We start from the raw sequence: 11,572 nt of genomic DNA, 5'->3' as shown, positions 1-11,572 counted from the left end.
ATGGTTGGATGGGTGGTGGGTGGATGGGTGGATGGGTGGATGGGTGGGTGGATGGATGGGTGGATGGGTGAGTGGATGGATGGATGGGTGGATGGATGGGTAGATGGGTGGGTGGATGGATGGGTGGATGGATGGGTGGATGGATGGGTGGATGGATGGATGGGTAGATGGGTGGGTGGATGGATGGGTGGATGGATGGATGGGTAGATGGGTGGGTGGATGGATGGGTGGGTGGATGGGTGGATGAGTGGTGGGTGGGTGGATGGCTGGGTGGATGGGTGGTGGATGGCTGGGTGGATGGCTAGGTGGGTGGGTGGGTGGTGGGTGGATGGATGGATGTGTGGATGGGTGGGTGGATGGATGGGTGGGTGGATGGATGGATGGGTGGATGGGTGGGTGGATGGATAGGTGGATGGATGGGTGGATGGGTGGGTGGATGGGTGGATGAGTGGATGGATGGATGGGTGGATGGGTGGGTGGATGGATGGGTGGGTGGATGGATGGATGGGTGGATGGATGGGTGGATGGGTGGATGGATGGATGGGTGGGTGGGTGGGTGGATGGATGGGTGGTGGATAGATGGCTGGGTGGGTGGATGGGTGGATGGATGGATAGGTGAATGAACAGATGGGAAGACAGATGTTTGGGGCAGTGTGGAGGAGATGGTTGACAGGTGGGAAGCCTGCCTGGGGTGGGGGTAGCAGGAGAGAGGATCTACAGAAGAAAGGTGTAACCCTCTTTCCTCATCTCACACAGAATCTGAAAAGCAGAGGACCCTTAGCAATCACAGTCCAACCCCCATGTTTCTAATGGAAAACCTCCGTTGAAGGAGCGGGGTGTTTCGCCCCAGGGCCCGCAGGAGGTCCAGGCAGAGCCAGAACTGGGATGAGTCGCTGGTCCCCAGCTGGGGGCTCGTTCCCTGCCCCCCACCCTCCCGCGCCAGACAGTGCCAGGGTGGGGGAGCGGCCCCGCCCCCACCTCCGGAGGTGGCGGCCCCACGCGGCCCGACAAGCTGCCGTTGTCCCGCGGGCCCTGGGCCCGGCACACTGGGGCTTTGTCCAGCCCCCTGCCGCGACCCGGGGGGGCCCCACATGACCGAGGGGGGAGGAGGAGCCTGCGGCGGTACTGGCAGCGGCGTCGGCGGCGGCTCCACCGCCATTTCCCTCCCTGGCCGGGGGTCGGCGGGCGCTGGCGGCGGCGGGGCAGGGCTGGGCGGGGCCGCGGACGCCAGGCCCCCCGATCCCCGCCCGGCTGCAGGCGCCGGGCCTGGGCCAGCCGGACAGCTGCGACCCGAGCGCTCTCCGGGCGGCGAGCTGGGGGTGCGCCCGGACCCCCGGCCCCGGGATCATGGGGAATGGCATGACCAAGGTAGGGGAGCGGGGTTCGCGCCGCCCACCCCTGGTCGCCCCCAGCCCGGCCCGGCGCCGGCTCTGTCTGGGTCTCTCCGCCCGCCTCTGCCCTTCTGTTCCCTGCGAGTCTCTGTATCTCTGTCTCCTGGGGCTCAGACGCGGTGTCTTCAGGGGCCTGTGTCTCTCTCGGACCCTGTATCTCTGTGTGTCTGCTCCTGCCTCTGTCTCTGTGTCTCTCTGGTGTCTCCAGCGTCTCTGCCTCTGCCGGGCGCTCTGTTTCATTCTGTCTTTCTGTGGCTGTCACTCCGGACTCTCTCTCCAGGTCCCTCTCTCTGTCTCCATGTGTCTGTCTCGCTGGTCTCTGACCCCAGTGACCGGCTCCCTGGGGCTGTTTCTCTATCCTTCCCAGTCTGCTTCTGCATTGCCTGTCTCTGTCTTCCTCTCCCCAGCTCAGAATCCCACCCCCCCCCACTACCCCGTGCCCCTCCCTCAGGCCTTCCTACCCCCCTCCGCTTTCCAATTACTCCCACCCAAGCTGTCTCCCCTCCCCAAGCTCCCCCAGCCCACGCCCCTGCCTCTCTCAGAGTCCAGGTCCAGGAGAGGGAGGAGGTTGTTCCTGGGTCCTGACACCCTTCATGGGACAGAGAGGCCGTGGCCCCCAGCTGTGGATTCTGAGGTTGCAGCCCTCGGGGTTGACCCCTGCCTGTCTTTCCTGTAGGTACTTCCTGGACTCTACCTCGGAAACTTCATCGGTGAGCACTGCCCACTGTGTCCCAAGGCCGTGGCCCGTGTCCACCATTCATGCTCTGGCCCACGCACCTTGGGAAAACTGAGGAATGGGGCCTGAGGGCGGGGAAGCATGCCAGACTGTGGAGGGGCCACGGGGAGGTGGGGAGAAGAGTTTCTGAGCACTGAAGGTCTCATGGGCCGGGCAGTATCCCTAGTGCCAAGGGTTCAGAGAGCCAGACACCAGGCAAGTCTGCACCCCCTCTGAGCCTCAGCCTCTCCTTCACACAGTACCACCTGTCTCTAAGGGCTCTTCCTACCGGAGGTTCTGGGTTGAAGTCTGTCTGGGAGTTCCAGCTAGAAACTGGAACCCTTTCCCCCCGCCCCCCACCCCGAACAACCTCCTCAGAGGAAGAGAGGTCTCTGGAGATTGGACTCTATCTGGCAGATTTCATTGGTCAGCACTGTCTGTCCCAAGGCCATGCACTCTGCCTGTCCCAGGCTTGTGCTAAGAGACAGGCTGGAAGCTTCAGCAAGGCCAGGACGTCTGATGGGACAGGGCCCTCTGCTTCCAACCCTCCAGCCCCTTTGCTGTTCCACTCTTATAAACCCTGGTCCCTCCTCCCTGGGAGCTACTTCAGCAGCTAGTGATGCTTGGCCTCAGAATTTGATTAAGTAAATGAGGACAGGGGCCTGGAAGTTGAATGTCCCCAGACCCCAGGCCCAGCCCAGGCTGCACACCATAAGCTCTCAGCAATGTTCATTAAACGAGGAAGGGGACTTTCAGAGCTCGAGGGCTGTTGTTTATCTGATCATAGGAGGTCCACACACCCTGGAATCCAGCCCCTAGAGAGGACCACCGATAGCAGTATGGACACATCCCTGGGTCCTTTTTCATATCTCTTTGTAGATACAGATGTAATGTTTGAAACAAAAATAGAAACCTCTTCTGTGTGCTGTTCTGTAACCTGGGTTTCCCCTTTAATAACACATTGTTACTCATCAGAACATGGAGATCTTTTCAATGGCTGTAAGGTATTCAAGCATGAGTATATCATTATCCAGTCCCCTTTTGATGGCCACTGAGGTTGTTCCCAGTTGTTAAAACTTCGGATGTGTTTACTGGCATAAGCAGTACTGCATCAAACAGCATCCTCTACCCACAGCTTTCCTTGGCAGCTCACCCTGTACAGTCCATTCCTAGAAGTAGAATTGTTGGGTCAAGGCTATGCCAGGGAAGGGTATTTGCAATGGAAAGAACAGCATGGGCAAGGCCAGGGAGATGCTGAGCTCTGGTCACAAGACCAAATGAAGCCTAAGAGAGTGGCAGGCCCTGGCATGCCAGGAACAGGAGGTGGGGACGAAGCTGGGAGCTGGTAGAGGGTGGGCTAAGGTGGAATGGGTGGGGTGAGGAGGAGAGCTAAGCAGGGAGTCCTGCCTCCCTTGGTCATCAGAAACAAATAAGCCACACCTGCCAGATTGGCTCAAGCATCCTGTTTCTTTCAGATGCCAAAGACTTGGATCAGCTGGGCCGGAATAAGATCACACATATCATCTCCATCCATGAGTCACCCCAGCCTCTGCTGCAGGTACTCCTTGCCCCTGTCCCGGGGCTGGGCGTAGGTGGGAAGGACTCAAACCCTCAGGACACTCATATATCAACACCTACTATGTGCTGCCTCCCTGACCCATGCTGACTCATTTAATGAAAAACTGGCCAGTTGTATGGTTGTACCCTTATTTGACAACCGAGGCCCAGAGAGGTAAAGTAACTTGCCTAAGGTCACACAGGCTATCTAGCCTCAGAGGCCTGAACCTTAAAAAAGCCCCCATGTGGGCTTCCTATTACCCTTACAGAATAGATTATTCCAAATGGACCGTTCTGCGTCTGTGTCTGCAATGTGACCTCAGCTCTGGGGTGTAAAGGAGTTGCAGGATGGTGAAGGGGCTTTGGACACAGCTTGGCTTCCACTAGATGGGTTAGAGCTGGTTTTATTGAGACCTGGAAAAGAGAGGCTGGGGCATTAAGACACAGAGGAGGAAAGTGGGAAATCCAGACCACAGAGGCTGGGGTCCAGAGCCCAAATTCACACCTTCACCACTGCTCTCTCTGTAGTCAGGGGTACTGGACTTCACCTCTCTGAACATCAATCACCTGATCTGTAAAAAGGGATCTTTACAACAGTACCTACCTCCTGAGTTGTTCAGAGTCACATAATAGGTGCTCACAAATTACTAGTGATATCACAAAATTAATCATATTCTTATTCCTTAAACAGATCCTCCCCCCACCCTTTCCCTTGTGTGTGTCACCGACTAAAGGAAAAGAAATGTGGGTGAGAAAGGGCACTGGAGATCTGAGTTCCAAACCTGGTGCTGTCACAAATTTACTGTGTGACCTTTTGCAGGGTCCTTGCCCTCCCTGGGCCTTAGTTTCCCAGGTTTGCTAGTCTCTAAGAGAAACCTCCAATAATCTGTGATTCTCAGTGTCATTCCAAGAACTTTCCAGGTCAGTAGAGTCTGGTTTTGCTTTAGGGAAGGCTTGTTTTGAAGTATGCAGCCACTAGCTGCGTGAGGAAGGTTATCAAGTCCTGAATAGATTTACTAATGAAATAACTGCTTGCAAAGTCTCTGTTCCAGCAGCTTGGCCCTCTTCTCACAAGCCTCTTTCCTTCCCCATCCATCAGTGAATGTACCAGTCAGTGTCTGATAATGCTGTGCAAACCCAAGGCCAAATGTGTTGCAAAGGGAAACTGCAAACCTTGCAAAATATGCAGGATTTTGTGACCTTGGGGAAAGTAAGTTAGCAAAGGGCTGGAATCTCAAACAAAGGCACTGATGAATGAGGACCTGGCCAGGGGTCCCTTAGCCACTGGCCAGTGGCGGGCTAACCTCCTGAAAGAACCTTGAATATCCAAGGATTAAGCGAGGTCCTTCAAGAAAAATGATGAGGTTCTTGGAACAAGGGAAAAAATAATTCTATGATCTTGAGTGAAGGTTAAGTATAAGTGAAGGATGTTGTATTAACTTTGTTGGAGAAAGTACTGGTAATTGATTCATTGATTTTTTTTAATTTTATTAAATTTTAATTATTTTATTTTTTTAAGATTTATTTTTATTTATTTATGCATATAAAAGCTGGGGTGTAGGCCAGAGGTGCAGGGGGGTTAGAGGATTCACCAGAGACAGAATGGGGAGCAGAACAGGTAGATCTACTGAAATACACTGCTGAGGGGAGCAGCGGACAAGACGGGAGAGGTCTGCTGCACCATGTGGGTAGCTCCCTGGCCAGGGATTGAACTCATGCTGCAGTGGCTGGTGACAGCTTGATAGGGCTGAGACTTTAACCTGCACGACCAGGGAGGCCCTAAAATTATTTTAATAATTTTCACATAGTTTTATAACCCCAACTCACGTACTACAAGTTGTTTTCATAATCATTAGGTTTTTTTTCCCCAAGATAATAACATCTGCCTTGACCTTTTTGTTTTTTATTTTTTTTACATCATTGTTTGTTTTTAAATAATATTTGCTTCCCCTCACCCCCTCAGGTGTAGTCCCCAGAGTTTCCTTCGCCAATGCACCCATGCACCATCACCTCAGTCCCCTGTGCTCCTCCCTGCTTTGGCCTTTTTTTAGATGTATTTTTGTAATACTGATTTGAAGGGAAGTCACTTTAAGTGACCTATTAAGTGGCTATTTAATAGCCTTTATGGAGCTATTAAAAGAGTCCCTAGATCCTTTTTTCAAGTCCTTGTTCCCAAGGTACTCAAGCCTAACCTATGGAGTTAGGCTACCCTCTCCTCAGAAGGTTCTGGAATCAGTCAGAGCTGGGAGGCACTCAGAGATGGCATCTACCTCTTTGAACAGAGAGGACAACAGTGGCCCAGAGAGGGCAAGAACCGGTCTGGGGCTTGGGTGGCCCAACTGGGGTAAAGGGGCACAGGAGGGGCCTCCCACTGCCCACATGTGTTTTGTACTTGCAGGACATAACCTACCTTCGCATCCCAGTGGCTGACACCCCTGAAGTCCCCATGTAAGTTCCCCTGGATGAACTGACAGACAGACAGCTGCTTCCTGTAATGGTGGCAGGGAGGGTGGGAGGCGGTCTGAGGGGAGAGAGAGAGGACTCAGGCCAGAACGCTGACCTGGGGACCCCAGCACAGGTGATCACCAGGCCCAGGTGTCAGTCAAACCCCTGCTCATGCCCCCTCTACCCTAGCCAAGACCCTAACCTCCCAGATCTGCCTCTCCAGTTGTGAAATGGAGAAAGTACCCTGTCTCCCGGGAACAGATGCCCCAGTGAATTTGAAAGGATCAGGTTGAGCCTGTTCAGCCTGTTCCTGAGTTGGCATCAGGGTTCCAGTCCGGCTTTGCCATTTACTTGCTGTGTGACCTTGGACAAATCACTTCCCCTCTCTGAGAGGAAAAACACTCCCTGTAATCAGGGTCAGGGAGGCTTCCAAAGACAGATGGCATGACTTAAAGATCTAGGACAGGGCCTGGAGGGTACCAGGAACTCAGTGGGATCTCTGCTCATGTTATTAGCAGCAGGGCCCTCCTACTGGGAGGGACGCCATCAGACACTCATGCCCCTTGGGAATCTTGCTTCCAACCCCATTGCTTGTCCCCAAACAGTCTGGTTACAGACTCTGGAGGAATATCTCCACCTATTTCCTTGAAAGATCATGAGAAGTCTTCCATGAAAATAAGATTGTCAGGACCCAGCAGGGAGGTGCCCTGGCCTCAGTGGTGGGATTTGCCATCATTGGCCTCTGCCATTGCTGAAATACCAGCATTATTGCATCACATACATGTTCTCTATTCACTGCATGTGCTGGCTGACCTGAGGGCCCCAGGGTTCTTTATCTCTTGCCTTCCCGTAAAGGGGAAGGATACCTTCTAAGACACCTGCCCCCTAGTGCTCCCTGCTCTATTTTTCTTCTCCAGCAAAAAGCACTTCAAAGAATGTATCAACTTCATCCACTGTTGCCGCCTCAATGGGGGGAACTGCCTTGTGCACTGGTGAGTTAAGAGGGGACTGGGGGGAGTGGAAGGAAGTGTCTGTCCTCCCTCCCCAGCACCTGCATTTCCCAGGGGAATGTGGAGCCTGGGACAGATCTCCTCCCGCTGTCCGGATGCCATTCATAGAATAGCAGCCCATCCCAGGTGCATATCGGAGTTCTGTCCTTTATCAGCCGCGTGACCATGGCCAAATAGCTGTTTGCCCTGACACTCAATTTCCACATCTGTAAAATGGGGGAGAAGACCTGATGGACTCTGGGAGGGAAAGGTGAGGTCGTGCAGGAAGCCAGGCACCCTCCCATTGTTCTAGCTTTCTTTCCTCCCCTCCAGGCCTTTGAGTTGTTCCTGAAGAACAGGGACTGGGACTGGGATCTTCCCAGAGGCCCTTGGCTCAGTGGCTTTTTCATTCCATAACTTCTCACCCTGCCAGGCTCAGGTGGCTGTGCTGAGCGTGGGACCAGTTCCCTCCAGCCTTGACATGACCCTCTCCCTCCTTCCCCTGCAGCAGTGCACTGCCCATCTCCCCATTCTTCAGATCCACTCAGTTCCCACCTCATGGTCTTGGTACACTGCCCAGAATATTCTTGATCTTTCAAGATTTACCCTATGTCACATCCTTGGAACACTTTTCCTAACCTTCCCCGCTCCCTTCCACTAGGTTAAGACCTCTTCCAATGCAAACTCCTCTTCCCCTGCACTCACCTTCAGGGGTCACCACTAGAAATTGTTTCCCTGGTTTCTGTCTCCCCTGGTCATACTTCAAGCCCCAGATGGCAGAGCCCATCACTCTCTATCCAGTACCTGGAAAATAACAGATGATCAGGAAATGTTCACTGGGTGAATGAATGATGTTTTACTCAGACCTTTGATGTGGGAGAATGCCTGGGGGTACCATATGGGCAAGGCCTGGAGGTAGGAAAACAGGTGCAGGTGCCTTGTGATTGGTACTTAGGAGAGCTGGAGTGGGGATGGGATGCCAAGGAGTCCCAGAGGAGATTGGGCCTTACCTGAAAACTTTGGGGTGTGGGGGTATCTCAGCTTTGCAGGCATCTCCCGCAGCACCACTGTCGTGACCGCATATGTGATGACTGTGACTGGGCTAGGCTGGCGGGAAGTGCTTGAAGCTATCAAGTCCTCCAGGCCCATCGCCAACCCTAACCCAGGATTTAGGCAGCAGCTTGAAGAGTTTGGGTGGGGCAATTCTCGGAAGGTAGGGGCAAAACCTGGGGCAGGGGTGGGAGACTACACTTCCCTCGGGGCTCTGATCAGAAGGAAAAAGAGCCTGTGTGCTTCAGACCCCGCAGAAGGTTTTTCTGGGGTTTTGATCCGTGGTCTTGAGCCAATCTAGCCCCTACTTGTACTTACGTTTGGCCAGTGGGAGGTTTTCTTTTCCTTTTTAATTTAGAATGTGAACGCCTTTGGGCCACACCTTCCGTTTGATCGGGTCCCAGCCCTACCTGCCCCACCTGCCTGGAACCTGAAGACATTTAAGTGTTTGGCCCTTTTGGAGAGAAATGTCCTTCCCTGTCCCCCATCCCTGGGTCCCTGATGAGGGCCTAGGGATTCCTTCTCCTGCTCCTGCTGGGCAGATGGTACAGGGGCTGGCAAGAACTGAGGCCTCCCTGGGAACAAGGGATGAGACAGAGAACGAGAAGGGGGGCTGCCCTCCTCAGGGGGCAGGCTGGTACCCAGAGGCTTGACTTCGGGGCTGCATCAAGAAGATGCAGGCAAGCAAGCTGCCCTGTGTGAGGGGGCTGTGGCGCGGCTGGGAGGGGTTAAGGCGGTCCCCACTGTGCAGTAGGGTATGAATTCAGCAGGTCTGGAAGATTTGGAGTGTCAAAGGCCCAGAGGGGTTCAGGGAGAGGAAACCACTCAGTGAGGGGTACGGAGACTCACAAGGAGGCTCCTACGATGCTCAGGAAGGGGAGGGGCCTGGCGAGGTGGGACGCTCGGGGAAGGGCGGGGCCGTGGGGACTGCGGCCGGGCGCCCGCCCATTCCCACCCCACACCCCTACCCCAGCTCCGCCGGCTGCTGGAGGAGCGCTTCGGAGAGAGCCCTTTCCACGACGAGGAGGAGGTGCGCGCGCTCCTGCCGCTGTGCAAGCGCTGCCGGCAAGGCCCGGCGACCTCGGCCTCCACCACGTCGCACTCCACTGCCTCCGAGGGAACCCTGCAGCGCCTGGTGCAGCGCGCGCCCCGGGAAACCCACCGGCCGCTGCCGCTGCTGGCGCGCGTCAAGCAGACTTTCTCTTGCCTCCCGCGGTGCCTGGCCCGCAAAGGCGGCAAGTGAGGATCCCGCCCTAGTGCGGATCCCACCCCGCTGTGGCTCCCCTCTCCCTCCCCACTGATCCCCTTGGGGGTGGTCTGGGCCTCCCACGGCCTCCAGGACGGGCCCAGGGCCTGTGGGAGTCCTGCAGCGGCCCTGCCCCCCTGCCTGCCTTGCTTGTCTGCATCTGCAGTCAGTGTGTCCTCCACGTTTGTGTCTCTGTTTTTGAGCTGGCCTGCTGCAGCCACCTGGTGCCTTAGTCCTCGGGCTGGGTGAGGGGGCATCCGGGTCTCTGCCCCTTAAAGGCAGCGGGAGTGGGAGTGGGTGGGTGGGGGTTGGGTGGGCCTGGAAGATATTAAAGAGACACAGAAGTTACCTGTCTGAGCTGCTCCAAGTCATTTAGCAAAGTCAAGGCAGCAGGACCCTGCCAAGGGCCAGGAGCCAGAAGGAAACTGGTATGGGAGGGGGTCTGCATCCCCTAGAGCCCCCCGCAGCCTGCCACTCTCCCTGACTTCATTCTGCAGTGCTGACCTCTGAGACTATACCCACTTACTCCCCTGAGACCCCCTCCCATCTCTCTCCTGAGCCCTGATCTCCAGACTGGTGCTGAGTCTCTCCTGTCTAAACCAACCCTCTTCTCTCTGAGCCCCTCTCCATCCTCTTCCTCAGTCCCTTCCCCCTCCCCATAAATAAATACCAGCAGTAGTAGTGCCTCCCTCACACCTGACCTTTTACATGTAAGAGTTCACTTAATCCTTAAGGAAGAAACTGAGGCTCAGAGAAGTCAGACAGCTTACACAAGGCACACAGCTTAAGTAGGAGAGGCTGGATTTGAAGCTAGGTGATCTGAGTCCCTCAGGGCAACCATAAAGCAACAGACTATTCCGAGGATGGGCAGAGGTCACAAGAGCTGATTTTTTTCCTAAACTGAAATTAACCTGGGGCTGAGAAATAAGTACAAACTAGACTCACCTGTGTGGAGTTCTCACTATGCATCAAGCACTGTGGTTAGGGCTGTTGGGGAGGCCCAGATTTCAGCTTTGGGGGGTTGGGATTAGGCAAAGTAACCTTCGCCTGAAACATTCATTCACCAGTGTGCCAGGCATTGTGCTGGGCATTGGGGATACATCAGTGAGCGAAACCGCTGCCCTCTTGGTGCTGACATTCTGGTGTGAAAGACACCAGGGAAGCAGAGAAACAAAGAAATCGTGTTAAGCAGCGGGAACAGTAAGTGAAAAGGTCCTGGGGTAGGACTGTATGGCAGAGCAAGGTGGTGGAGCAGGGCGGCCAGATTCACCAGCATGCAGGGAGCCTGTGGCCCTCCTGACTGGCTAGTGGTGCCACGATCCACCTGGTTTAAAATACCTTTCTATTTCAAGGTGCCTCCCCACCTTGAAAACCTCATTGCCTCATCATCTGGAGAACAAAACAAGCCACCTTGATCTGATGTTCCAGATCCTTCATCATGCTCCCCCTTCTCTTGTTACACTTACCACACTCTGACTCAACAATAAAAACTGATTTGTACATTTATTGAACACTTGCAATGGGCCAGGCAGCACGCTCAATGCTTTACCCATGTCTCATTTAATCCCCAAGCAACCCTATGAAGTAGGCATTGCTATTTAACACGAAGAAAGTGAGGTTGGTGCCCAGGTCACCAGCTGGCTAGTGGTGGGTCTGGGACTGAAGTCAGGCAGTCTGGCTATGGACTCTGGCTTCCCTTCTAGTACCTTGCTCTGCCGTCTAGGAAATGAAGAGGCTGTTGGGCATAAGCAAGTCCTCCACTGCAATGTGATTATTACTTTGGTACATAGTTGCATGAAATGCTTCCTGCCCCACTGGAGTCCTCCAGGCTTGAGTTTGAATCTTGACTGTGGCTCTGTAAGTAGCAGAGCTAGTGACTCAAATATGGGGACAAAGGGTGAGGCGTGTCAACACACTTAGGTAAAATTAGAGTCTTAGCAATTGTCACTTGGAGACACCCAGTTAGTAAAAAGCAGAACTACGCTCCCCCAAATGGTGCTGGGAGCTCACAGTATTTAGACTTAATAGGCAGTCTTACAACTGTTTTAAGCAAGTAGGATGGATGGTGACTTAGGAAGTCACTGTGTCTGCATGATTGGTCCATTGTTTAGTCTCCAACTATCAGCCAATCCCACAGTGGTCTTCCAGGCTTCCAAATTATTTATTTGCAGTTACAGTT

At 54.2% G+C, this 11,572-nt stretch overlaps 1 protein-coding gene across 2 annotated transcripts; it reads left to right on the top strand.

Moving 5' to 3' along the window:
* On the top strand, positions 1-9,596 carry DUSP15 (dual specificity phosphatase 15; the record flags this gene model as incomplete). 2 transcript variants are annotated; one of them, XM_084246927.1, is made up of 7 exons in its annotated part: positions 1-27; positions 2,068-2,101; positions 3,582-3,664; positions 6,062-6,111; positions 7,026-7,100; positions 8,139-8,310; positions 9,121-9,596. In XM_084246927.1, the coding sequence occupies 7 exons, from the start codon at positions 1-3 to the stop codon at positions 9,388-9,390; spliced, it is 711 nt and encodes a 236-aa protein (XP_084103053.1). In that variant the 3' UTR covers positions 9,391-9,596. The 2 variants fall into 2 exon arrangements, with proteins under 2 accessions (XP_084103053.1, XP_084103054.1); XM_084246928.1 differs by lacking the exon at positions 1-27 and adding an exon at positions 1,348-1,368.
* Between the last annotated feature and the right edge of the window lie 1,976 nt (positions 9,597-11,572).

The sequence above is a fragment of the Talpa europaea genome, assembly GCF_964194135.1.
Source record: "Talpa europaea genome assembly, chromosome: 11".
Lineage (NCBI taxonomy): Eukaryota > Metazoa > Chordata > Mammalia > Eulipotyphla > Talpidae > Talpa > Talpa europaea.
The sequence above is the reverse complement of the archived record's forward strand: the minus strand, read 5'-3'. Positions and strand labels throughout refer to the sequence as shown.